Genomic DNA, 25,689 nt, shown 5'->3' with positions numbered 1-25,689 from the left:
CTGGCCGGCGCTGCGCAGGGAGGGTGCAGGGAGGGCGGCTGCGGCGGGCAGGGAGGAGCCCCCGGCCCCGCCCGCCCTCCGGGCCGACCCTCGCTTGCCTGAAACCGGCTCTCCTCGGGCCGCCGCCCGGCAGGCCTTTTAGAGCCCGGCTCCCGCCCTTCGCGGCCTCCACTCTTGGGCGGCGGCAGGCATCGCCTACGGCCCTGCGCGGGGGCCCCTGCGGCCACCCGAGGGAGCCGCACCCTGTGTGTCCCCGGGCCAGGCCTCGAACTCGGTGTCCCCGGGTGGGGGGTGGGGGAGCCACGGCCTTAGCAGCTTGCTCCGTTTGCGATCCGGGAGCCTGGTGCCAGCGAGACCTGGAATTTCCGGTTTGGTTGGTCTTGGGCCCCGCGGAGCCGGGTTGATACCCCTCACTTCCCAATCCCAGGCCCTCGGATGCCCAGAACCCGTAGACCGCACCGTGGACTTATCCTTAATCGAGGGGGTGAGTGAGAGGGGCCGTGTTTGCAGGATAGGGGGGGTGGATGGAGGTGATTGGGGTTTGACAGCATGCCGCTGGGCACCCAGGCCGGCTGGTTTTTGCTCCCTCACCCCCTCGATGGCCCTGGTTCTGATTTGGATCCAGCCCTTGCTTCAACCCTTCGCCCACTCCCCTTACCTTATGCTTGGGTCCCTTTCTCCTGCCAAGCCTCCACTGTTTTCCCAACAGGTGTTGGGGGGACCCTGATGTGGCACCAAATGAAATGAACAAAGCTCCACAGCCCACAGGCCCCCCGCCAGCCCCATCCCCTGGACTCCCACAGGTAACTAAGGAGGACCCCTGAGGAATGAGCAGGGAGGGACTCGGGGTGGAAGACACGCTCTGGTGGCTCAGTGGTTAGAGCGCGTGGCTGCTAACCAAATGGTGGGCACTTCGAACTCACCAGCCACAGCTCCTGGGGAGGAAAGATGTGGCATTCTTGATTCCGGAGAGATTTACAGTCTTAGAATTCCTACAGGGTGCTTTTACCCTGACCTGTTGTGTGTTGTTATGAGTCGGAATCCAATGGTGTGTGTATTTGTTTTTTTTAAAAAAAAATTTTTGTTGGGGGTTGGGGAGACCAGGCAGCTGGTCAGGAACAGGTTCCAACCTCTGGATTTTCCCACCCCCATCTGTGTCAGGGCAAAGTGCAGCTGCCTGCTGCCAAATCAAAACAGGCCACGGGCTGTCCCCAGGGGCTGTCATGGGAAGAGGGGTGGTGGTGGTGCACTGTTGAGGCTCTTGCCACAGATCTGCACCCCTGCATTCACCACAGTGGGTTTCTGCCCTAGCCGGGTTTACCCCCTTGCTGAACTCTGGTCTCCCCTCCCCTTTAGCCAGCGTTTCCCCCGGGGCAGACAGCACCGGTGGTGTTCAGTACGCCACAAGCGACACAAATGAACACGCCTTCTCAGCCCCGCCAGGTGAGGGGCTGTGGGGAGGGGAGCAAGGGGCCTGGGTGGGAGCCGTGGAAAATGTAGGCCACTTTGGGTCTAGGATGGAAACTTTGGAGGCTCTGTAGCTGGGCCTGACTTGCTGACAGTTGCTTATGCTCTCCTGCTGCGCTGCCCTTGGCGATGTGATGTTGATTCCTTGCGGTGGCGGGGCCTCTTGGGGAGTAGGTAGTCGGCGGGGGGGGCATTACTGGGGACCTAGTGCTGCTGAAAACTGGAGGCAGTGCTTTGGGCCCTGCTGGCAGCTGTCCGGTTTTCTCCTTTTGCTTGGAGGCTGCCATTCCCCTTCTCCGCTCTCTCCTTGGACTGGCGAGAAACACGCCAGCTGCTTCTTGCCCTTCTCTGCTCCCCAAGTTCTTCCTCACCAACTGGGAAGATTCTTGCCCTACTTCTCTCATTTTTACCCCACTTCTTTCACCTTGGGGATAATTCTTGTCTTTCCTGTCCCCATGTGCTCTCAGGGAGGATTCAGGTCTCTGCAGGTAACACTCCCTTCCTAATCCTGGACCTTCTAGCCTCATCCCTCCTTTTCATCCCAATTAGGGATTCCCCAGACACACAGCCTGGGCTCTTTGTGGTGGGGACTTGGTTGTGGTCCGGGTTGTCAGCCTAAGGCTGACTGTGCATGTTAGTGGCTACATTTCCCTGAGTACGGGCACAGCTGGTAATTGGGAGGCTGCTGCATGTTAGAGGCTAGCTCTTCAGTACCTTAGGGTGGAGAGGTGCATGCTGGGGAATATTTGCCTGAAAGGGCCTTCCTTCGGCGTGAGGCATCTGGGTGTTAGGAAACTTCTGCAGTGGGCAAGTCTGGTGGAGGTTTCAGGAGTATGCATGGCAGTGAGAGAGGAAGCAGACACAGACGGCAAAGTGTATCCGAATATGGTGGGCATGTGTGAGTACAATAGGCCACTTCACCAGCAGTTAGTAAAGTGAGAAAGAAAGACTGGTCCCTGGGCTCCAGTCCCCCAGCCCTTCTCTATGGGCTATAGAGACTTTGTGGAATGGCCATTTTGCAGTCCACTTCCCTTCTCGATGCCAACTGCCTTCCTCCCTCCTGACAGCACTTCTACCCTAGCCGGGCCCAGCCCCCAAGCAGTGCAGCCTCCCGAGTGCAGAGTGCAGCCCCCGCCCGCCCTGGCCCAGCTGCCCATGTCTACCCTGCTGGATCTCAAGTAATGATGATCCCTTCCCAGATCTCCTACCCACCCTCCCAGGGGGCCTACTACATCCCTGGACAGGTGAGGCTGGAAGCCACAGGACCTTGTCCTTACCCCCACACCTCTGCCCTGACCTGCCTGTCTCCTCTCTTTAGAGGTGGGACTTCCTCTGGCCATTGCCCAGATGGGGCTTGTCCTGCCCTGCCCTGTCCTACATTCTCTCTAGTCTGACGCCCTCCAGCTCCCTCCGCCCATATTCTCCCTCCCGCCTCCCCCTTCTCCCCACCAGGGACGTTCCACGTATGTTGTTCCGCCTCAGCAGTACCCCGTGCAGCCAGGAGCCCCCAGCTTCTATCCTGGTGCCAGCCCGACAGAGTTTGGGACCTACGGTAAGCTGGTGCTGCAGTCCGGAGAGTGTGTCTCAGGGAGTAACTAAACAGAGACCCTTCCAGGCTTACCTCTTGGCCAACAAATGATAGGGTTGGTCGCTAGTAGGGATTGATGCTTTCTTTTAACAGGCGTGGGTGGGGGTGAAGATTAAATCCTATTGCTTGGCGACTTGGAGTCCTCTCCCCAAGTCAGGGAATACAGGATCAGGTGCCAATCTGGGGCCCTGTCAGGAAGCATTCCCTGTGACACTCCTGTGGTTTTGGGGGTGGGGTGGCATCTACATGAATTTGGGCTTTTTAAAAAAGTTTTATTTGTATTCTAGGAAATAATTTGTCCTTTATGGCCATGATTTCCAAAACTTCTTGATCACTTGTCAGGAAAGATTTTGAGCGTGTGCCTCTAGTATACGTATGTTTTTGTTTGCCTAAACGTAAACATTTACATAGCTTAGACAAATATTATCCTGTCTTTTTTTGAATCACATCAGTAGGAATTATGGATAAGATTTAAAAAATATACTCTACATCGGAGACCATTGCTATTGCTTTAAGGGTTTTTTTGATTCACTCTAAGCCCAGCTATTAATTTCCTTTTCATGTTGTTGCCTCTTCGCTGAAGAGCTAGAGGCGGGAGCTGGGCTTCGGTTGAGTAGGCCAGGCTGGCAAACTAGTTTTCCTCGTCCATCGCCGAAGCCCTGATCCTCTCTGGGGTTCCGTAGTTGCTGCTCCTCCAGTCAGTCTGTCTGCTTGGGGTGGGGATAGCACATGCAGAGGGTGCCTTAAGGGGGAGAAGAGAAGCAGGTGAGCCGCCTTGCCTTCTTCCTTCTCCTGGTAACTGGCGGATGGCAGGGAAGGGCCAGCTGTGGACCAGGCCTGTGTGCCAGTGTCAGGAATTCTTGTAAACGCAGCTCAGACCGGTTCCTCAGCTTTGATAGACACCAAATACCCTGGGGGAGGAGGGCGGGGCAGGGGCCCCAGCCGGCCACCTGTGGGTGATGAGAGGTTCCGGCGGTAGGAGGGGTTCAAGCAGGCATTTGTGTGTGGTTGGGCCCTGACGCTGCCATCATTCTTGTCTGTCTCCCCTTCCCCCCCAAGCTGGCGCCTACTACCCAGCCCAAGGCGTGCAGCAGTTTCCCGCTGGCGTGGGCCCCGCCCCAGTTTTGATGAACCAGCCAACCCCGCTTGCTATCAAGAGGGAGCGCAAGACGGTGAGTAGCAGCAAGGGGCTGTAGGACATCTGGGAAGGGGAGAGACCAAGGCCGGGAGCCGCCAGGGCGGTAGGGGTCTGGGAACAGGGACTTGAGAAAGCAGCTCTTCAGCAGAGTGGTCTGTGGAGGGGGGTGTGGGTTATTTCTTTGTAAGATACTCAGATTTCAGTGTAGACCCGTGAACCTTTGGGGAGTTTCTAAGACCTGGGTGCTGGGGGTCCGTGAGCACTGCTTGGTTTGGGGTTTCAGGCTGCTCGCCTTGGGAAATGGTTTGTTTTCAGTGCCCCCCCCCCCCCTTTCCCCTTCAGTCCTGGAAGCTCTTGAGGTCCCCGCCTCTGCTTAGTCCTGAAGCCCTGGGCGTGGTGCCCAGAGTAGGGTGCCAGGGCTGGGGAAGCCGCTGAGTCACCCTGGCTCCACCCACTGGATCTGGGCCCTGCCCCCAGAGATCAGGCCTGCTAGCCACAAGTGAGCCCCATGGGTGCTCTGCAGGGGTCTCGGGCCCACCTGAGTATAGCCATTGACTTGGGGACTGCTGGTGGGGCAGGGGTAAGGGAGGGAGGGGCATTGTGATGTACGACCTCTGTGAGGTCAAGGGTCTCCTAGGGTGGGGGCCTGAGCAAGGGACTCCAAGAACAGCCAGATGGCTTGACAGCAGAACTCATGGGGTTTCTGGCACCCACCCGCCTGCTTCCAGTGGGGGGTGGGGGGGTGGCTTGGAGTCTTCAGAGTGGGGGCAGGGTGGGCACGTGGGCTCCCCACTCACGTCCGAGCTTTCTTTTCCCAGATCCGAATTCGAGATCCAAATCAAGGAGGGAAGGATATCACAGAGGAGATCATGTCTGGGGCCCGCACTGCCTCTACCCCCACCCCTCCCCAGGTATGGGCTGCTGTGCCCTGGGCTACCCAGTGACTTGATGCCTCTCCTCCACTAGTGGGTCTGTTTCCTGCTTTCCCAGTTTCTGGGCATAGCTGAAGTAGAAAGGTTCTCGGGAAAGAGGGTGTGGGCGTTTTCAGGTCAGCTCTATCCTTGATATCCCCTCATGTCCTGCAGACGGGAGGTGGTCTGGAGCCTCAGGCCAACGGGGAGACCCACCAGGATGCTGTCATTGGCCGGCCAGGTGAGTAACCAACCAGCTTGGGGGTGGGGTGGGAGGGAGGTTTGGGATGCCGAGGAAAGGTGGGCTGGCGGAACTGGGTGCCAGGGACTGACTTTGGTTTCAGGTTGAGGGACTTTGAGAGTGAGTTGAGTTTGGGGTGAGAAGGGGACAGTAGCTGACTGAGGTGGGGGAAGAATTAGTAGGAGGGGAAGAAGCACCCCAAATGGGGAGGCCGGCTCCGGGAGAGGAATAGCTGTAGCAGTGAAGGGCTGGCCTTCAATGACGAATCCTTCCTTCCTGGGGTGCAGATGACCGGTCACAGGGGCCAATCCTTGGGGGTCGGCCAGGGCTGCCTGGCCCAGAGCACAGCCCTTCAGGATCCCAGCCCTCTTCACCTTCGCCGACCCCCTCGCCACCTCCAATCTTGGAACCAGGGTCTGACCCTAATCTTGAAGTCCTCGCTATTCCTGGGGACACGATGACAACAGGGATGATACAAATATCTGTAGAAGAGTCGACCTCCCAGCCCCGTGAAACTGGGGAGCCATATTGCCTCTCGGTAGAAGCTACCACCCTGTCTGAACCCATACTGGAGGTGGAAGTGACGCTTAGTAAGCCAGTTCCGGAGTCCGAGTTCCCGCCCAGCCCCCCCCAGGCTCCCGCTCCCCTTGCATCTCTTCATGAGCCGAACGGGGTGCTTCCACCTGAGGAACTGGACCTGGAGGTGGAGCCGAGCCCAGAGCCTTCCCCTCTCCTTTCTCCGGCCTGCCCTGCGGAACTCCCCGTGCCCGTTGCTTCAACTGCCCAGCCTGAGGAACTGCTGAACGGAGCCCCCTGGCCACCAGCTGTGGACTTCAGCCCAGTCAGTGAGCCAAAGGAGCAGCCCGAGGGGGCCCCGGACCCAGTGTGCCCCCCCACCGCCCTTGCTGCCACGCCAGCTACTTCCCCTGCCCAGGAGGAGGAATTGGAGGAAGAAGAAGAAGGAGAAGCTGAGGGTGAGAAGGGAGGAGAGGAGCTGCTTCTCCAAGAAAGCACCTCTGCCCCACCCCCACTGTCCCAGAATTTGGAGGCGGCTGCAGCCACCCAAGGTAAGGACGGTGTGGTTGGATGGAGGAGGAGGGTGGGGCTCCTCTAGTGCCGCCTCCCGTGGGGGGTGTGCCATCTTCCTGTCTGGGTCAGAGAAGCCCTGCAGCGGTGCCTAAGTGCCAGTGCAGGAACTGGCAGCCCCCAGGGGCGCGGTAGCGATTGAGTTTGCCCTGTGGCCCCAGTTGGCACAGGGGTTAAGGGTGCTCATTCCCACCTTTGCTCTTTTGTCATGTTATGGGTGTTGTGTATTCTCCTCCCCACTTTGAAAAAGTGGCAGTGTCTGTGCCCAAGAAGAGACGAAAAATAAAGGAGCTGAAGAAGAAGGACGCTGTGGGAGACCTTCTGGACGCCTTCAAGGAGGTGAGGGCGCTGAGAACAGCCGAGAGAGGGTGCATGGATGGGGGGAGGAACTGCAAGTGGCCAGCGGCAGCTAACCCTGGGCTGGGTGTTCTGTGGTGACAGGTGAACCCAGGAGTGCCAGAGGTGGAGAACCAGCCTCCCGTAGGCAACAACCCTGGCCCCGAGGCCGAGGGCAGCAGCGCCCCCCCACGGCCTGAGGAGGCGGATGAGACGTGGGACTCCAAAGAAGACAAAATGCACGATGCAGAAAACATCCAGCCGGGGGGGCAGAAGTATGAGTATAAGTCTGGTACGTAGAGGAGGGTGCCAAGTGCAGGGCCAAGTTCAGGGATCTGGGAGACGGGGCCTGCTGACCCTCTCTCCTGTGCAGATCAGTGGAAGCCTCTAAACCTAGAGGAGAAAAAGCGCTATGATCGGGAATTCCTGCTGGGCTTCCAGTTCATCTTCGCCAGTTTGCAGAAGCCGGAGGGCTTGCCGCATATCAGTGATGTGGTGTTGGATAAGGTGGGTGGGCTTGAGGTGTGGGGAGACACTTGGGCTGGATGGACTAGGGGGGACCTGAGAGTGAAGGAGTCCCTTGACGTTGTCCCCTGACGCCGTCCCCGTTTGTCTTGGCAGGCCAATAAGACGCCGCTGCGGCCACTGGATCCCGCCAGACTCCAGGGCATAAATTGTGGCCCTGACTTCACTCCATCTTTTGCCAACCTTGGCCGGCCAGTTATTAGCAACCGTGGGCCCTCAAGGGGTGGGCCAGGTGGGGAGCTGCCCCGAGGGCCGGTGAGTGGAGCTATCTAGAGGGCAGGTAGGGGTGGGGGTGGGTGGCTCCCTGTGCTAGAGATGTGTCGGGGTTGGCATGTGTGCGGTGCTGACTAGTTCTGTGTCTTCTCTTGTCCCCGTTCTCTGCTTATTAGCAGCCTGGCCTGGGACCTCGGCGCTCTCAGCAGGGACCCCGGAAGGAGCCTCGTAAGATCATTGCCACAGTATTAATGAGCGAAGACATAAAGCTGAACAAAGCGGAGAAGGCCTGGAAACCCAGCAGCAAGCGGACGGCTGCTGATAAGGACCGAGGAGAAGAGGATGCTGATGGAAGCAAAACCCAGGTGCTGAGTCTCGGCTGTTGGTGCCCACCCTCTCCTGAAGCTCTGTTCTCTGGGCTCGTGCCCTTTGCTTCCGCCCACCTTACCGATAGCATTTGCTGAAGTCCCCGCCCCTCTCTCGTCTTCTGCACCAGCCTCTGTTCTGAGAACCTCACTGGATTCTGTGTTTATGATCCGTTCCCTTCTTCTCCCCAGGACCTGTTCCGCAGGGTGCGCTCCATCCTGAATAAGCTGACACCCCAGATGTTCCAGCAGCTAATGAAGCAGGTGACGCAGCTGGCCATCGACACTGAGGAACGCCTCAAAGGGGTCATAGACCTCATCTTCGAGAAGGCCATTTCAGAGCCCAACTTCTCTGTGGCCTATGCCAACATGTGCCGCTGCCTCATGGCGGTGAGTTTCCGCCGTTCCTTGGACCCACGCATTTAAATTTCACGGTTTAGCCTCCCACCCCTGTTCTCAGACTCTTGGTTCTCCTCCAGCTTGCGCTGTGGTGGTGCTTAGGAGGAGGCAGAGCGGGAGCAGAGGCCTTCCTGGGTCAGGTGGTTTAAAACGGGCTTGGGGCCCCTGCATTGTGACGCAGACAGGTTTGCACTTGACTGATCTTGCTGATCTAAAGGTGAACAAGCCCAGCAGCGCTGTGGAAGGCAAGGCCCGGTGATGCGCTTTCCTTCCTGTCGCGAAACCCCTCTGAAAGTGGGTGTCCTTGGAAACACGCAGGGTCACCAGGAGCTGCAGCCAACTGGATGGCAACGTGGTGTTTGTTGTTTTTTTGAAAGGAGGGCTTTTCTGAGTTTGATAAACTCCCATTGAATACAAAAATGGCGATGTGGTATGTCAGTCGTCACCCAGTTCGAAGTGCAGTGTTTCTATAAGGGGGACCCTTACTGGTCTCGCAGAGTCTGAGGGCTGTGCTCTCTCTGACCTGCAGCTGAAAGTGCCCACTACCGAAAAGCCAACGGTGACTGTGAACTTCCGAAAGCTGCTGTTGAACCGATGTCAGAAGGAGTTCGAGAAAGACAAAGACGATGACGAAGTTTTTGAGAAGAAGCAAAAAGAAATGGATGAAGCTGCTACGGTGAGAGAAGAATAGCACTTGCTCTGCCCCTGCCTTGAGGCTGCTTGGGTTTGGGGTGGGCGGGGATACTGTGGTATTTTGGGGGGCTGGGGGTGTTTCTTTGTCCCAGCTGTTAAGTGGCAGGTTTGGATATCCCAGTGGAGGAGTAGGGTTTTGTGGAGTGGTTGTGGCCCTTGTTGATGGGAAGCCTGCCCTGTGACCCGACAGGCAGAGGAGCGGGGTCGCCTGAAGGAAGAGCTGGAAGAAGCTCGAGACATAGCCCGGCGGCGCTCTCTGGGGAACATCAAGTTCATCGGGGAGTTGTTCAAGCTGAAGATGTTGACGGAGGCGATAATGCACGACTGTGTGGTCAAACTACTGAAGAACCACGACGAAGAGTCCCTTGAATGCCTTTGTCGTCTGCTCACCACCATTGGCAAAGACCTGGACTTTGAGAAGGCCAAGGTAGGCCTCTGGGTGCTAGGAGACCTGGAGAGTTGGGGTGGACGGGCTGCAGTGTGGTGGGGTTCCCTGTCCACTGCTTCGCTTCTCCAGTCCATTGAAACGTTCCCTTTGCTTCTGCCTAGCCTCGGATGGATCAGTATTTCAACCAGATGGAGAAAATCATTAAGGAAAAGAAGACATCATCCCGTATCCGCTTTATGCTGCAGGATGTGCTGGATCTGCGACGGGTACGCAGCTTCCCACAGCTCCCAGTTCCCAGCACTGCCTTCCCTGGTTCTTCCCGAGTGAGCTAAAGGCCTTGCCTCTCACTCGCCTGTCCCCACAGAGCAACTGGGTGCCGCGCCGAGGGGACCAGGGTCCCAAAACCATTGACCAGATCCACAAGGAGGCCGAGATGGAGGAGCACCGGGAGCACATCAAAGTCCAGCAGCTCATGGCTAAGGGCAGCGACAAGCGACGCGGGGGCCCTCCAGGCCCACCCATCAGTGAGTTCCAGTCTGGGGGTGATGGGGTGAGGAGGAGGGGCCCTGAGGTGAGGCTTTCCACTGATGACTTCCTGTTAGTGCCACGTGTCTGGGCCACTGAGACCCCATGATGGAACTGAGGATCTGAGGAAGGGAGGGTGCGTGGACTCGGGTGGCTGGGGTGGATTCGTGTTCTCAGGCTGTCCTTTTTGCCCCAGGCCGTGGTCTTCCACTTGTAGACGAGGGGGGCTGGAACACAGTCCCTATCAGCAAGGGTAGCCGCCCCATTGACACCTCCCGGCTCACCAAGATCACAAAGGTAAGGGTTGGGGTGTGCTGGGGGCAGCAGGGGGGTGGGGGTGTCAAGACGGTTCAGACTAGCGCTGGACACGCATTTGAAAGTTGTGAGCTCGGGAAGGTGACAGCAAGAATTTTCTCAGGCTGAGACAGGACTACCAGGATGTCTGCCTTCTGCAGGTTTGTCCATTGGCCTTCCACCTGCTTCTATGTCCAATGAGCTCAGAATGGATTTCCATTTCTCAATCATTAGAAGGACCATAAAAAGTCTACAGTAGTCGCTACTCTGAACCTGTCTCTGGGAATAGTTGGCCTGTCGCAGTGTGTTGTGGTGCTGGCTGGAGGCGTGGGCCAGGTCAGAGCCATGACTCTGCTTTCTTCACTTTTGCTCAGCCTGGCTCCATTGATTCTAACAACCAGCTCTTTGCCCCTGGAGGGCGACTGAGCTGGGGCAAGGGCAGCAGTGGAGGCTCTGGAGCCAAGCCCTCGGATGGAGGTATGGGGGGTCCTCTAAACTGGAGGGTGCTCGTTAATGTGTGTGTGCTGGAGGGCCGTGCTCTGTCTACATGGGAGGCTTTTAATAACGCACTGGTTAGGTCCTGGTGGGAGCATGTGCGTGGGACTAGAGGCTCGGGATCAAGGGTGCTAAACAGAGGGAAGGAAGGAAGGAGGAGACGGGATGCGAGAAAGAACAACCTAGCTAACAAAGGGGGGGTCGGGGTCATGCCTCTGTTGCAAAAAAAAGAATAAGCGAGCTCTTTTGCTGCTTTAGCATCAGAAGCTGCCCGTCCAGCCACTAGTACCTTGAATCGCTTCTCAGCCCTTCAACAAGCGGTACCCACAGAAAGCACAGACAACAGGCGTGTGGTACAGAGGTGAGACATGCTGGCGATCGAGTGGGGAGTGCCGTGGCCGTGGCCAAGGCTGTGTCTGGTGGGCTTCACAGGCCTCTTCAGACCCATGAATGTCTGGAGCGAGCCGCTGACTGGGATTGGGGTGGACACAGGTTCTCAAAGTGGGCGAGCATGCTGGGTGATGGCATGAACAATGACCTGGGCGGGGACAACCGGACCTGTCTTTCTTCTAGGAGTAGTTTGAGCCGGGAACGAGGTGAGAAAGCTGGGGACCGAGGAGACCGCCTAGAGCGGAGTGAACGGGGAGGTGACCGCGGAGACCGGCTTGACCGTGCACGGGCCCCTGCCACCAAGCGGAGCTTCAGCAAGGAAGTGGAGGAGCGGAGTAGAGAGCGGCCAACCCAGCCTGAGGGGCTGCGCAAGGCAGCCAGCCTCACGGAGGACCGGGACCGCGGGCGGGAGGCTGGTGAGGCCTGGGCGAGGGGCCCGGGGTCTGCTGGGTTGGGAGCTTTGGCCTGTTTGGGGAGGACTCAGGCAGAGGCGGAGGAGATGGCTTTCTGTCCTCCGCAGTGAAGCGAGAGGCTGCACTGCCCGCAGCGAGCCTCCCGAAGGCCGGGCTCTCTGAGGAGGAACTGGAGAAGAAGTCCAAGGCCATCCTGGAGGAGTACCTCCATCTCAATGACATGAAGGTGGGCAGCCCCCCACCCCCCATGGAAAACGCAACCTGGGGGCATGGGTGTGTCTGGGCCAGGCTGTGACATGTGCCCCTGGTGCCTGCCTGCAGGAGGCCGTACAGTGTGTGCAGGAGCTGGCCTCTCCCTCCCTGCTCTTCATCTTCGTGCGGCACGGCATCGACTCTACGCTGGAGCGCAGCGCGGGTGCCAGGGAGCACATGGGCCAGCTGCTGCACCAGCTGCTCTGCACCGGGCACCTCTCCCCTGCTCAGTACTACCGAGGGTATGACTGGCTCCGGGGCCTCAAGTCTGCATGCCCACGGGTGCCCCTCCTGCTCCCAGAGCCCCGTAACTGCTGACGAGAATCACGGCCTGCCCGGTCCTGGGCATCCTTCCTGTGGGTAGCGTGGGTGTGAAACCGGTCAGGATGAGTGGTGGTTGCCTGGATCCAGAACGTGCCTCTGCTCTCCACAGTTGGTCCTTTAGTGGGGCTAGGGTGCTCGAAGGCGGGGAGGTGGCCCACCTCGTCCTCCCGAGATGCCTTTGACTCGGAGTCCCCTCGCAGGCTCTCGGAGACCTTGGAAGTAGCGGAGGACATGGAGATCGACATCCCCCACGTGTGGCTCTACCTGGCTGAGCTGACAGCACCTGTTCTGCAGGATGGTGGGGTGCCTATGGGGGAACTGTTCAGGTAAGCCCCCGTGGTGGACTTCAGGGGAAGTAAAGGCAGGCGAAGAGCCCTGACAGTGGCTCTGTGGTTCTGCCCGAGGTGGCTGCTGACCAGAAGGGCTGGCGATTGTAGAGCGCCCACAGCTCCACAAAAGATAGCTTCTGTTAAGGCGACAGTCCTGTGGTGTCGCCCAGCTTCCAAATTACGTTTACGCAACGTGTTTGGTTTTGCTGGTTTTAAAGAAGGAAGGGAAGGAGGAGTGGGGCCTGGGTGAGGGAGAATGGGTGCCCAGGTGTATAGGGAAGGTTGGGCCGGGGAGTACTGAGAAGTCTTGTGCAAACTGCCAACACTAGGGTTTTGTCTTCTCACAGGGAGGTCACAAAGCCGCTGAAGCCCCTGGGCAAAGCTGCCTCACTCTTGGTGGAGATCCTGGGGCTCCTGTGCAAAAGCAGGGTGAGTGAGGGCCTTGTAGAGGGCGTGGGGCCTCAGGCAGGCCCCCACCCCCCGCAGGCTGGGACTTCTTGGGGGGGTTCCTGAGGCCCAAGCGCCTTTGCTGGGCAAGTCCTGCTGGTGGTAGTGTCGTACAATCTTCTTCAGAGGAGGGGCTTCCTGTCTTGAGTTGTGGGCAAAACTCAAGACCTATGGTTGGTTGATTCATTCATTTATTCATTCATTTAGCTAGCCTTTTCAGAAGGTTTTTATGTACATGTTCTAGGCACTGGGGGCTCACACACAGTGGTGACTAAAACCTTAAAGCCAACTAGTTGGTCAAGAGAAAAGTAAGAAATGACAGCTTAATAAAAAGTAACAAAAAGCCATGAAATAGCATTGTTGAGACCTGGGGTGTCTGAGGAAGGTGAGCTTGCAAAGGTGTGCCTGTCTGGTGATGGTGAAAGCGAGGATGGTTTTCCTGCAAGGGTGCTGAAGCTAAGCTGCTCAGTGGCAGTTTTAGCAGGGCCTGGCAAGGGTGGGAGTGGAGAGATGGGCCATGGCCAGTGGATGAGGTTCTCAGCAGTAGCGAGAAGGGAGGATGTGCAGGCTCAGAAGAGCTCAGCCTTCTGGAGCCTGGAAGGATGAGGCTTTCGGTGGAAAGGAATTGTTCCTTCTTTTGTAACATTTTAGATAGAAATACATACCAAGAAAAGTCTACGTGGAACTATTTTATGTTTCATTGAAATGTAAGGTGCTGTAGACGGCAGCCCTTAACTGCTTATGCACTGCTAAGGATGGGAAGATGAACGAATAATGTTTAGTGGGGGTAAGATGTAAGAAAATGGGTGTGTTTAATAAACATTGTGAGCTCCAGCTCTCTTTTTAAGGCAAGTACCCTTCCTGTTTCTGTATGAGCCTTTGTAGGGTAACTAGTTGGCAGAGAAAACAGCCAAATAGCTGTGACAGAAAGCGGAGGTGCGGCAGTGGAAAGAAGGGGGAGCCTGCCTAGTGTGAGGTGGGGTCAGTGGCCAGGCTGGCCATGACGGGCCAGTGTCAAGGCGGTAAGGCTGCTTGGCCTTTTAGGAAAAATTGCTCTGGTGGTAGTTTTTGGTGAGGCTTGGTGATCTGCGTCTAGGATTTTTCAGAATGTGAGTAGGTAAACACATGTGTTGGACCCTGCCCTCTCCCGTAGGCCAGCGACTGCATGGCAGGCTGGCAAAGCACGCTGTGTGCGAGCAGAGGCCGTGGGTGAGAGTAGAACGGCGGGGTGGCTCTTGGATTTGGTTCTGTGCCTTTTGGAGGTGGAGGAGTCCTTAGGGAGTACTATAAAAGCTCCCGGCCAGCCTGTGGCTTCATAGCAGGAGCCTCTGTGTCTGGGCAAATGGCTAGCCCCTCGACAACCAGCCCCAAAGCTGGTGGTTTCAGCCCCTCACCCAGAGCCAGACACATCAGAAGAAAGGGCTGGCAATCTGCTTCCAAAAACTCCACTGTTGAAGTACTTCGAATCGGCACAGCTCTGCCCCAGCCTATATGGCTTGCCATGTGTGGAAATGAGACAGCTGCTGGTTCTGAGAGTCCTAGAGCCCGGTGGTGGGTGGGCTCTTGTGTATTTGGGTGGTTATAACGGCTGTCTGGGTTCTATGCTAGGCTGTAGGAATGGAGGGAACAAAACCGTGCCTGTCTGGTACCTCGGTGGCATCTCTACCCCCCTACAGTCAGAGGTCCGTCTTTCTGGAACTAGCGGTTGGATGACTGGTGTAGAACTCAGGTCCTTAGAAGGAGAAAGGGTTGCTGAGTAGGTTTCTGTCTTCCAGGGTCCCCAAAAGGTGGGGGCGCTGTGGCGAGAGGCTGGGCTCAGCTGGAAGGAATTTCTCCCTGAAGGCCAGGATGTCGGGGCATTCGCCGTGGAACAGGTTTGGGGCTTGCCTTCTGGGCTGGGTGTCTTCCTTTCCCTCCCTGTAGCTCTCTCAGCCCTTAGCTCTCTCGCCTGGGCGTCTCTGGTTACAGAAGGTGGAGTACACGGTGGGAGAAGAGGCCGAGGCCCCTGGCCAGAAGGCCCTGCCCTCTGAGGAGCTGAGCAGGCAGCTGGAGAAGCTGCTGAAGGAAGGCAGCAGTAATGAGCGGGTGTGTGACTGGATAGAGGTAGGTTCTCTCCCCCTGGGCTTCAGGGGGCAGGATGGGGCGCGAGAGGTATTTTTGGTGTGTGTTAGGCGGGGAGAAGTTGCTGGGTAGTGTCGGTGGTTATGCACGTACCTGAGGGAGAGAGGGAAGCAGTTGAGACCCACCCATAGGTGCCTTCAGAGGCAGGCCTGGCATTCTGCTTCCAAAGGGCCCACAGCTCTGAAACTTAAAATAGAGTACAGTTCTCTAGGCACGTGGGGCTCCGGGAGCGGGACAGATAGCAAGGGTGGATAGGTACCTGGACACATCCGAATTCATTTGTTTCTTCTGCACAGGCCAATCTGAGTGAGCAGCAGGTAGCATCCAACATACTAGTTCGAGCCCTCATGACAAGTGTCTGCTATTCCGCAATTATATGTAAGAGGGGCTAAGGAAAAGGGTGGGGTGGGACATGAGGTGAACGGGAGGGAGGGAGGTCTGTCTTGTGTCTCAGGTCTGCGCTGAGCGCATTCCCCACTTCTTCCCGTCTTCCCTTCAGTCGAGACCCCCCTCCGAGCGGATGCTGCGGTGCTGAAAGCGCGAGCAAAACTGCTCCAGAAATACCTGTGTGACGAGCAGAAGGAGCTGCAGGCGCTCTACGCCCTCCAGGCCCTTGTAGTGGCCTTAGAACAGCCTGCCAGTAAGAGCCGGATGGAGGGAGGGGCCGTCGGCGGGCAGGAGGTGGTGTGACTGCCCCACAGAGTCGGGGAACCGTCATTGAAGAATAATAGCACACACTTAGGCTCTGCTGCCCTCGCCCTTTATTTCTTGACCTGCATGTAGAGGAGCCTTGGAGGCTGGTGGGAGGGCCTGGTTGTCAGCCAGGTGCTGAGAGCACAGAGGTGGTAGGTCAGTGGTGGGCCTCTCCCTGGATCTCAGCTTGTGCTATACAGCTTGCCTACTTTGCCTCTTCAGCCCTCACAGCTGTTGTTCGGGCCCATGACACTGTCTCCCTTCTCCATATCGGGAGACTGAAGCTTGGGTCAGTGAACAAGATTCTGTTCAACAGATAACAGCTGGGCGCCAGGCCGGGGTGTCTGCAGTGACTAAGTCAAGGCACACTCCCTGTGCGCCCCGGCAGAGGCTGCTTCTGAGTCTAACTGTGGGATGGGGTTTGGAAGATGAACACGGGTGCCTTCTGGGGAAGTACATCTAGTCTGTGGTCATGATCGGGAATTACATGTGGGAGGGGGGGTCAGCATGATCCGGTGCAACAACCAGCCCTCGTGAGGCCAGCTGGGGTGAGGGCCACGCAGGGCGTGGGACCATCGGGAGAGTGTTAGGTCTTTATCCTATGGACAAAAGTAGGTCTGGATGGAATTTGCAGAGTCCAGATTTCCAGTTTGAGAGTCATCCTGGCCCTGAGTGTGTGGGGGGAGCAGTTGGTCATGTCTGAGAGGAGGCTGTGGCTGCAGCACAGCCCATTGGGAGCTGCTGGCCGTGGCTGGAAGTAGGCGAGCTGGGAAATGGAACGCAATCTTTAGTGGCCTGACAGGGTGAGTTGGCTGGTGAGGAATTAATTAGTCAAGACCAACTCCCCAGGTGGGTTCTGCAGGTGAAGCCATCTGGTGGCACCAGTCACAAGATGAGTGTGGTCCTAATGGGTCTGTGGTCCCTTCGGAGTCAGGGGTCAGAGATGTCAAGTAGGCATTGCTACAGTTGGATACTTGGGTGCCTGGGGAGGAGGAAGACTGTGGGTTCATATGCTGGCATCGTATGTATTTGTGACAAGGGAATATTGAGTTGTCTTGGAAGAGTAATGAATGCCTTGGGACAGAGCCCTGAGGAGGCTGAGGACCCAGTGTGCAGAGCATTGGGCAGGGGTGGGGGTGGGGCAATACGTGAAGGACAGCGCCATGTCAGCTGAGGGAAATACTAATGCTAGCTGCTGCTTGTGTGTTCCCTAGGCACAGACTTGAAAGTGTGGAAAGATGAAAGTCAAGAAGAGTATTTTGGGTGCAGCATGGCGCAGAATGTGGATAGGAAAGACAGGAGTCCTTGAATGAGCCTGGCACAAAGAGCAGTCAGTCTCGGCCAGATCTTACAGAGATGGTGGCTGAAGGTGGAGGGCCTTGGTGTGATTAGAGGGCAGAGTAGATTGTGGTTAGTGTGGTGTCCCCAGGGTAGGTGAGGGAGCCCTGGGGTGGAGTGGTTACGGGTCGGGGTGCTAACTGCAAGGTTCGCACTTCAAAACCACCAGCCGCTCTGTGGGAAAAAGATAAGGCTATGGTTTGGAACCAACTCTGGCACCTAACAACAGGGCGGGTAGGCATGAGTTTGAGGTAAATGAAGGCTTTAGGAAGCTGCTGTGGACGGGAGGGTAGATGTGCCCCATGCAACACTCTGGCTATGGCTCAGTGTGGACTGCAGCTAGATCTGTGTGTATTTCACCTTTCCCGCAGTTTTAGGAATATAAAGTTTCGTTTGGAAAGTAGCACAGTACACTGATGAATGAATGGAATGGCTTGTGTTCAGGGGGCTACGGGACAAATACCTTGGAAGGCCTCTGGGGGGGAGGGGGGTGGGCGGAGAACAGGTCAGCGCAGGTTGTCCTGAAGGACTGCCCGAGGACAGATGAGGAAGCCAACGGTGGTCCTTGTGATGGATGTCGCCCATGTAGAAGTCCATCCAGATACTGGGAACAGGAGAGGGGTGGTAAGGAGGTGAACATTAGGATGAAGAGTTGGCTGAGGCTTAGTCTGTTTGCAGACAAGAGGCCCTTTCAGGTTAGACCCTCGGCTTTTGCGAGTGAGATGTGGAGCTTTTGTGAATATAGGATGCATGGTTTTGAAGTTTTTTTTCCACATACTGTGAGTTGAATGACGTTTTCGGAACAAGTTAACTTTCCATTCAACAATTCATTTCCTCGTGTTGCGGTACCTCCTCCCTCCCTGACCCTTCTGAACGGAATTTCCTGAGGTGTGCACACGTTTCTGGTGTTTCTGTTGCCTTTACAGACCTGTCTCGGTTGCCTGGAAAATTGAGTTCAGTTCCTGACCTCTGAAGGGTGATTAAGGCTTTAGTTTTTTTGGGTGTTTTTTTTTTTTTAGGGTTTTAGGCTTGGGGGCTCAACCAGTCGTGATCTGAATTGTAAGCCTCATCTTTTTTAGAATTGTGAGTTTGGTCCCACTCCATCCAGAACGTGAGGTGTGATCCTTATCAGTCGGCAGCAGGGGTAGCTGGGCATCAGCTAGTTCTGATCTCGGGTCATGGAGTCGGGTCCTAGAGTCCATTAGTCCTTTGGGCTAATTGTTCCTGTGCATCTTTGGTTTGTTTTACTTCTTCCCCCTTCTGGGTGGAGGATAGACCAATAATAATTCTTTTCTTTTGTAAATCAATCATTCTTAGGCTGTAGTCTGTCACTTGCCCCTCTTGAGCATGGAGGTTAGAGCAGCAGAGAGGAGGCGGCTAGGTGGGGTTGTCACACTGTCCACATGGCCGAATGACTCACTCTTGCACATGGGGCTCTGGGATCATGAGATTAGCTTTGCTGAGACTTAGTCACTTGAAGAATGGTCAGACCCATAAATACTGACCGTGCCAGTGGGTCAGGTCCTGTAACTGGAGCTTTTTACCTCCATTCCTTGGGAAAGAGCTAGGGGACAGGATGGGCAGCTCTAGCGGCTGCCTGTAACCCTTTCCTGCTTGTTCGCAGACTTGCTTCGGATGTTCTTTGACACGCTCTACGACGAGGACGTGGTGAAGGAGGAAGCTTTCTACAGCTGGGAGAGTAGCAAGGACCCTGCTGAGCAGCAGGGCAAGGGCGTGGCCCTTAAATCTGTCACAGCCTTCTTCAAGTGGCTTCGTGAGGCTGAGGAGGAGGAGTCCGACCACAACTGAGGGCGGGTGGGGCTGGGGACATGGAGCCCCATGGACACGAGGATGGCCCAGCCAGCTGCCCGGACTGCAAGGGGGTGGCAGCGGTGGCAGCGGCAGTGGGTGCCTGTAGTGCGGTGTGTCTGAGCTAATAAAGTGGCTGAAGAGGCAGGATGGCTTGGGGGCTGCCTGTGGGCCCCCCTCCAGGATGCTGCCCGGTGTCCCTTTCCTCCCCCTGGGGCACAGAGATATATTATATATAAAGTCTTGAAATTTAGTGTGTCTTGGGGGGAGGGGCACCACCGCCTGCCCCTGGGGTCCTTTTTTATTTTCTGAAAATCACTCTTGGGACGGCCGTCCTCGCTGCTGGGGGCATATGCCCCAGCCCCCGCACCACCCCTGCTGCTGCCTGGGCAGGGGTAAGGGGGGCACGGTGCCTGTAATTATTAAAACATGAATTCAATTACGCTCACGCCTCTGCTTTATCATCAACTGCGCCTTCCCAAGGTCTGGCTAGGTGGCCCGCCCTCCAGAGCTGGCACTGTAGCACTCTGGCTGGCTGTGGCCAGGGACCCCTCTGGCCTCTAACCCTGTCCAGGGTGGGAGGGGTGGACCCTCAGGGTGGGCATGAGGAGAGGGAACCCTCCTGGTTAGGAAGGGGAGGGGAGACAACCCTGGTTCTCTTGCTTACAGACTAATAAGGGGGTCCTATCTGGAAGCCAGGGGTCGCAGGTGAAGCTGGTGGGAGAGGCTGCCTTCTTGTACTGTGGCCGGGTGGCGCAGGCCCCTCTAGCGTTTCGTCAGGGTCCCCCCGCAACCCTGACTCAGGACCGCATATTGTGGTCCGGGCCTTAGGCCGCTCCTGCGTGGTCGTGACGTCGCGTCCGCCCCGCCCGCTAAGTGGTGACGGCAGTGGTCACGCCCCCGCGTTTACGTCACCGGCCCGTTTCCCTCTCCCGGGAACGGCGGCGGACTCTCGGCTCCCACCCACCCCCCTCCCCTCCCGGGTGGTGGCCACGGCCTGGCCCTCTGCGAGGCGATGGCCCGGGCCCCGAGCGCCGGCTAGCGTGCCTGGAAATCGGCCATGGGTTGTGTCGGCTCTCGGAGCCCTGCACGTCAGGGTAAGAAGCGGAGGCCGGGCACCGGCCGGGGAGTCGGGCTTCTGCCGCTGGGTGCGCGGACTGCGGATGGGTGGGGGCCCTGAGGCGGGGGTCGGTGTTGCGAGAGGGAGGAGCCTGCACTCGAGAGGCGGGTCCGACAGGAGGAGGGAGCGGGGATGAGCGGGGAGGGGGCTAGACCGATCGGGTTCCTTGCCTGCCTCTGGGCTTTGCAGGGCGGTCTCCTGGCCTCGGCTTCCGCCTGCATCCTGTGGCCCAGCGTGGCTAGGGGTGCCCAGCCTTGGGAAGGGCCGGTCAACCCGATGCGACGCCCTCACTCTGTAGCCCTCGGCGGCTGGCGTTCCACGCCCACGCCCACTCTCCCCCCACAATACTTCCCTCCCGGCCCTGGGAGTGGCCCTTTGCTGGGAAGCTGCCTCTTAGCTGTGTGTACCCTCATCCCTGGAAGGCAGTGGGGAGGCCGCGAACCCAGGTCGACACCTAACCACAGGTTTTGTCTCATACGGCTCTTTGGAGTCAGCTGGTTGGTGAAGTCAGCTGATAAGACTGGGACCCCAGTTGGGGCACCTGTGAGCACCTAATCACCCCTCGCTGCAGACAACTGCTCGAATCCCCCTCACGCCCCTCAAAAACAAAAACAAACGGCCCTGCCAAAAAGAGAGGCCATTCATCCCGGTGGGCACCTTTCCCACACCTGCTGACCCCTGCCTGAGCCTCACTTTCTCTGGATGGTGATGCAGGCTGGGGGCTGGCCGTAGTCTAACTGTTTGAAACATCTGCTAGTTTCTTTTAGTGTCCTGAATATCTCCGATCCTAAAGCCAGGCGGATTTGTGACACAGGGCTGTGTATGGAATGAGTCCCCAGCCTTCAGGGCAGGTGGTCAAGTGCTTGTTATGTGAGGTTCTCTGGAGCTAAGACTCTGGCTGAGATGTGTACTTCCCTTGGGTGCCTGTGGGGAATTCTGTGATTTGTAGCCCTAAAATAACATGTCTATTGAACTGAGACACTGACTGATCTGATATTGCTGGCCCTGCTAAGACTCAGGAAGGCATCCCCCCCTCCTATGTCAGGAAAGAGTTTGGCTGACCCCAGGACTGGCTGGAAGAACCCTGATTAGCAATCAGCTGTGGGCCAGGGATGACCTGTAACCTCATGTCTTCCTTCTGGTTGGTAGCATTTCTGGGGACCACCAGCTGGCTGAGGCTCAGGGACAGAGAAGGCTGCTCCAGCTAAAGGTCAGTTGTGATGTGCATTGCCCACTGGCACTGTCTAGGTGATGGGCCTCAGCTCCCGGAGCCCCAGAGAGCGCATTCGGGCCCCTCACTCCCCCACCTTCTTGAAGCCATGAGGCAAGAATGTTCTCCTTATGTGACTAGGCAAAAGTTCCAAGTGGGGAGGGGACTGTCTCAGCATCCGGAGCCAAAACAGGAATAGAACTGGGAGCTGAGCCTGGAGTGGTTCTGGGCTTTTGCTTCTCGGCACCAACACAGCCAGTATGCCTATGATTTCTGTGCTGGGCAAAATGTTTGTGTGGCAGCGTGATGGGCCTGGAGGACGATGGACTTGTCAGACAAATCGCAGAGGTGAGACCAGGGACCAGAGCTGTGATCCAGGAGGTGATGGGGTGAGCTCAGGCGGCCAGAGGAAAATTACTCAGGCGTGGACCTTGAGAGCCAGGCAGAAGCTGAGAAAAGGGGCCTGGGGTCAGAGAGAGCAGCAGGAAGAGGCTGGGGGTCGGGGGGACATCGAGGGAACAGCAGAAATACCTGGGCTTGTCACTAAAGATGAGTAAAGAGCTGCGTTCCCCGCTGAGGCTGGTGCGGGGAAGGAACTGAGGCAGCCAACCTGCCAGCGATCCAGGGTGTCCGGTGGCGCAGGGGGGACGGGGACGTGGAAACCTGGGGAAGAGTCAGAATTTTTCCAACTTTAGGTTTTTGTTTTTACTTTTGGGATTTTGATGATAAAATACATCCGGAAGGGGAAAGTGGTCAGTGGGCTGCAAGAGAATGGCCCTTGGGGCCCAAGGGTGGGGCTTCGTGCTAGGGGCTTTCAGAGAGGTGAGCACCAAGGGGTCCTTGGTAGTCTGGGAGGTGGGGGAGGGGTTAAAGAGATGCGATAGGGCCACCCTGAATGAAAATGGGGAGGGTCGTCTTGGCAGAAGTGGGACCTCTGCTAAACAGCTCCTCCCTCCCCTCCCCCAGCAGCCTTGGACCCCGCGTGGGCTGTGGAGTGGATCGAACTTCCTAGAGGCCTCTCTCTAACCTCCTTGGGATCTGCTCGGACCCTTCGAGGCTGGAGCCGGTCCTCCCGTCCTTCCTCCTCCTCCGTGGACAGCCAGGACTTGTCAGAGGTGCTGAGCCCCTGGGGTTGGGGGCTGGGGAGGGGGCCGGGAGATGGCATTCACATAAAGGGGATCTGTATGTCTGTATCCCCACCCCCGCCTCACCACCCTGCTTCTGGCTCCTTTTTCCTGCGAGCGGAGGCGCTATCCGGCCGGCTGGGCCCCAAGGCCGCCCCCGCCCGGTCTGCTCAGCTCGGCGCTGTGCCAGCGGGCGGGCCGGCTCGCGCCGGTGGCGCTGACGTCAGCTCATCCCGGGCCGTATCCCGGGAGACCCTGTTGCATGGTGATGGGTTGCCAGGGAGACACACACCTTTTCGCTGGGCCTCGGCCGCAGCTGCGCGAAGCACGGGCACGGATGGCGGCGGTTCGGGGGAGTGGAGGGTGGGAGGGAGGGCGAGCGTGCTGGGGAACACCCAGCAAGTGCTCCTCCCGCCTGGCCTGGCAGGAAGCCACCGGCGCCACCCTGGGGGCCCTGCCCCTCAGGTACTGAAGGGGAGGACTGGGCAGGCAGGAGGCCCCGGAACCGGCGGAGCCCCTGCCTGTGGGAGGCGGGAATGCAGCTAGGAGAGCTGGGGAGGGGGCTGTGCCGCAGATGAGAGAATGAATGTTCCGGTGGAACTGGCTTGGGAGCTTTGAACCAGGTGCAGGGTGGCGAGCAGAATCCAGGTGAACCAGACCCAGGCGCTGTGTGGGGCTGTGGGGGAGGGGAGGGGCTTATGGAGGGCTCAGGGAAGGAGGGTAAACTGGGCTGAAAGCATTATTCTGGGTGAAGGCCCTGGAGTCAGACCTGAAATGGCGGGGAGCATTTTGACCGGCTAGCACCCAGGGGTCCCTGGACCTGCAGGCCTGAGGGCCACTGGGGGTGGAGGAATGGCTTCATTGGATGGAGGTGATCAGTAATGGATTGGCCAGGTGACCGGGGAGCGGTTAGGGGCCTCACAGAGTGGGGGCCTTGAGGGCCTGGATGTGAAGCCTGCACTTGCCTCCTTGGGCAGCCGGGGAGCCCTAAAAGGATTTGAAATGAAGACCTGCTGTGACTGGTGGGCACCCCAGGAAAATGACTTGTTGACAGTCCTATGGACCTGCTTCCTTCATTCAGCCTGGGCGTTTGAGGAATTTACCCTGTGCCAGGCCCGGAGCTAACCCCCCAGGAGCAGCGGCCTGAACAGATAGAGGATCAGCGCGAAACAAGAACATTCAGGAGACAGACACGCATGCACACTCCACACTGTGATTGTGACTGACTGTGACAGAGGCCCTGCGCGGGAGCAGGATGCTGTGGTGCAGGGAGATTTATGAGAGGTGGCCCACTGGGAGGGAAGGCTCCCCCCCCACTCTGAGCACTGCTGGGGGTAGGGTTTCAGCCAAGGCCTGAGGGGTGGGAGGCACCTTGGGAGGTGGGGAGAAAGGGACTCAGTGGGGAGTGTGTGTCCCATTGTGCACAGCATTCTGGGTTGAGAAAATAGGAGGGGGCTGGGGGCCCATGTGGGCTAATCTGCAGAAGGGCAGTGACAATGAGAGTAAAAAGGGGGAGAGTAGCGCCCCCAAAGTTTGGAGGTACAGTCAGTCTTAACAACAGCTAGGGGCAAGCCAGGCCTAGGGGAGGACTCACTGAATGCCAGGATGTGGAGCCAGGGTGAACTGGAGGTCGGATGGTGAAGCTGTGTCAGCAGGTGGGGAGCAGGCCCAGATTCGGGGATAAGGCGGTGGGCTTGGTTTGGGCCATGTTGTGTGTGGGTGTGGGACTGCAGTAGGTGATCTGGGACCATCTAGGATTTGGGTCTGAAGACGGAGAGGAAGAGAGGACTTTCAGGAAGTCCCTGTGCCAGCCCCGTCTCCTCCTCCTTTCCCTATCCTCAGATGCCTCCCTCTGACTGGCATCTAGGAGCAGGGAAGGTGGAGGGTTAATGGCAAGTCTCCATTGTTTCCTGGGAAGACAGGGTCTTCAGAGAGGTCACACCCGAGTGTGGTGGACTGGTCTGAGCTTTTTACCTAACTCTTAACATTTTCTGGCAACCTCTGGCCACTGTGTGTTACCCTGGTATTCCTCCCCAGGTCTCAGCTCCCCATACTGGGGGGTGGGGGGCTGGAGGGGGGAGCTCACTGCTATCAGAGGGGCACTGACCTTCTGGTGACTGCCACTCAAGGTGAATGTTGGAGACACAGTCGCGATGCTGCCCAAGCCCCGGAGAGCCCTAACTATCCAGGAGATCGCTGCGCTGGCCAGATCCTCCCTGCACGGTATGCTGCCCCAGGCCCTGCCTGCCACTCTGTGCTGTCTCTTGCCTTCTTTCTCCCATGCCCCTTGTGACTGTAGCAGATGGCCTCTTGTTGGGATCTCCTGTCTCCCTTCCTTTCTCTGATGAATTGGACCCCTTTCATTCACCCTAAAGCTCATGTGGACCCTAAGTGCCACCACCGGGCGGGCAGTTAGGTATCCACAGCCCATGCCCTTACCAGGCTTCTTCACTCTGCCCCCCCCGCCCCGCCCCCCCAGGCATTTCTCAGGTGGTGAAGGACCACGTGACCAAGCCCACCGCCATGGCCCAGGGCCGAGTGGCTCACCTCATTGAGTGGAAGGGCTGGAGCAAGCCCAGTGACTCCCCCGCTGCCCTGGAATCAGCTTTTTCCTCCTACTCGGACCTCACTGAGGGCGAGCAAGAGGCACGCTTTGCAGCAGGTGGGTGATCAGCCACACCTCACGTGGTCACTGGGGCCTGTGAGGGGCGGAGAGACACTCCCCCACTTCCCTTCCCCGCCCTCTCTCCCACCCACACGCTGAGCCCTAATCTTAGCCGACCTGTGCCCATGATTCCGGGTCCTCCCCTCAGGAGTGGCTGAGCAGTTTGCCATCGCAGAAGCCAAGCTCCGGGCCTGGTCTTCGGTGGACGGAGAGGACTCCACAGATGAATCCTATGATGAGGACTTCCCTGGGGGCACGGACACAGGTGAGGGGCCATCCCTTACTAGTGCTGCCAACTAGGGTGGAATTGCCTGCTAGGTGCTGGGGTTCCAAGCTGCAAGCTGCACCCAGTATCCGCCAAGCCTTTGAAGGGGTAGGGGAGAGAGGCTGACTGTCAGGCAGTCTTCGACAGCCCAGGGACAGGAGGGTGGTGTCCACCCTCACAGGACTGGAAGAGGAGTGGTGCCTGGTGCCTTTCCTCGGGGTAGGTCGAGAGGGCCAGTCTGTGCCATGCTCCGGCCTGCCGGCACAGAGGAAGGAGCTTTGGTGCAGCAGGCAGGGCAAACAGCAAAGCCTGCTGAGCCTGGAGCAGCCCTGGCTCGGCTTCCTCTGAGTCCTGAGTCCTGGCCTTCCAGCTGAGCCCTGCCTGTGGGCCCTTCTCTGGGCCTGTGTCTGGAGAGGGGACCCTGTGGGGCTGAGTGCAGCTGTACAGCCCTCCTTTCATGTCCCCCGCCCACCACGTGGCTGACTCTCTGTACAGTCAGCCTCTTTGGGCCCTTCCCTGTCTTTG

The 25,689-nt window shown here is 57.7% G+C and overlaps 2 protein-coding genes and 1 non-coding gene across 11 annotated transcripts in view; all 3 read left to right on the top strand.

Annotated features, from left to right (window-relative positions):
* The first annotated feature begins 332 nt into the window (after positions 1–332).
* On the top strand, positions 333–19,223 carry EIF4G1 (eukaryotic translation initiation factor 4 gamma 1). 6 transcript variants are annotated; one of them, XM_045296455.1, is made up of 33 exons: positions 333–484; positions 710–803; positions 1,357–1,443; positions 1,935–1,955; positions 2,535–2,645; positions 2,920–3,019; positions 4,115–4,227; positions 5,012–5,104; positions 5,279–5,345; positions 5,633–6,412; positions 6,682–6,770; positions 6,873–7,059; positions 7,141–7,274; positions 7,389–7,547; positions 7,682–7,870; positions 8,063–8,260; positions 8,799–8,945; positions 9,153–9,389; positions 9,512–9,616; positions 9,715–9,874; positions 10,072–10,172; positions 10,544–10,646; positions 10,923–11,025; positions 11,238–11,470; positions 11,575–11,693; positions 11,789–11,961; positions 12,244–12,369; positions 12,720–12,801; positions 14,595–14,693; positions 14,788–14,922; positions 15,237–15,318; positions 15,440–15,580; positions 18,596–19,223. In XM_045296455.1, exons 2-33 carry the CDS (start codon positions 744–746, stop codon positions 18,778–18,780), a joined length of 4,719 nt encoding a protein of 1,572 aa, XP_045152390.1. In that variant the 5' UTR covers positions 333–484; positions 710–743; the 3' UTR covers positions 18,781–19,223. The 6 variants fall into 6 exon arrangements, with proteins under 6 accessions (XP_045152390.1, XP_004713493.1, XP_045152389.1 ...); XM_004713436.3 differs by having other exon boundaries at positions 2,535–2,711; positions 7,685–7,870; XM_045296454.1 differs by having other exon boundaries at positions 2,535–2,711.
* Positions 9,930–10,005, top strand: LOC115871832. The gene has a single exon (XR_004047501.1). It is a non-coding gene; the product is annotated as a small nucleolar RNA SNORD66 (small nucleolar RNA).
* A 534-nt stretch (positions 19,224–19,757) lies between the features above and the next one.
* The window catches only part of FAM131A (family with sequence similarity 131 member A), an 8,233-nt gene continuing 2,301 nt past the window's right edge, over positions 19,758–25,689 (top strand). Inside the window, exons 1-6 of one of the 4 annotated variants that reach the window (XM_045296459.1) lie at positions 19,758–19,877; positions 21,050–21,110; positions 22,077–22,225; positions 24,364–24,457; positions 24,714–24,896; positions 25,048–25,164. In XM_045296459.1, coding sequence (XP_045152394.1) covers positions 24,388–24,457; positions 24,714–24,896; positions 25,048–25,164 — 370 coding nt within the window. In that variant the 5' untranslated portion in view covers positions 19,758–19,877; positions 21,050–21,110; positions 22,077–22,225; positions 24,364–24,387. Of the gene's footprint in view, positions 19,878–21,049; positions 21,111–21,134; positions 21,459–22,076; positions 22,226–22,626; positions 22,700–24,363; positions 24,458–24,713; positions 24,897–25,047; positions 25,165–25,689 lie in introns of those variants that run through there. The other 3 variants (XM_045296458.1, XM_004713433.2, XM_045296460.1) reach the window with 3 other exon arrangements.

This window comes from Echinops telfairi, unplaced genomic scaffold (assembly GCF_000313985.2).
Source record: "Echinops telfairi isolate 266 unplaced genomic scaffold, ASM31398v2 ScPeMD7_7407;HRSCAF=8445, whole genome shotgun sequence".
Classification (NCBI taxonomy): Eukaryota; Metazoa; Chordata; class Mammalia; order Afrosoricida; family Tenrecidae; genus Echinops; species Echinops telfairi.
The sequence above is the reverse complement of the archived record's forward strand: the minus strand, read 5'-3'. Positions and strand labels throughout refer to the sequence as shown.

What these genes read in the sequence shown, in the direction of transcription:
- EIF4G1 (XM_045296454.1), top strand. Translation starts at nt 744, where the DNA reads ATGAACAAAGCTCCACAGCCCACAGGCCCCCCGCCAGCCCCATCCCCT. An exon ending in GAAGTATGAGTATAAGTCTG is followed by an intron (nt 7,060 to 7,140) that starts GTACGTAGAGGA and finishes TCTCCTGTGCAG; the next exon opens with ATCAGTGGAAGCCTCTAAAC. An exon ending in ATGTGCTGGATCTGCGACGG is followed by an intron (nt 9,617 to 9,714) that starts GTACGCAGCTTC and finishes CTGTCCCCACAG; the next exon opens with AGCAACTGGGTGCCGCGCCG.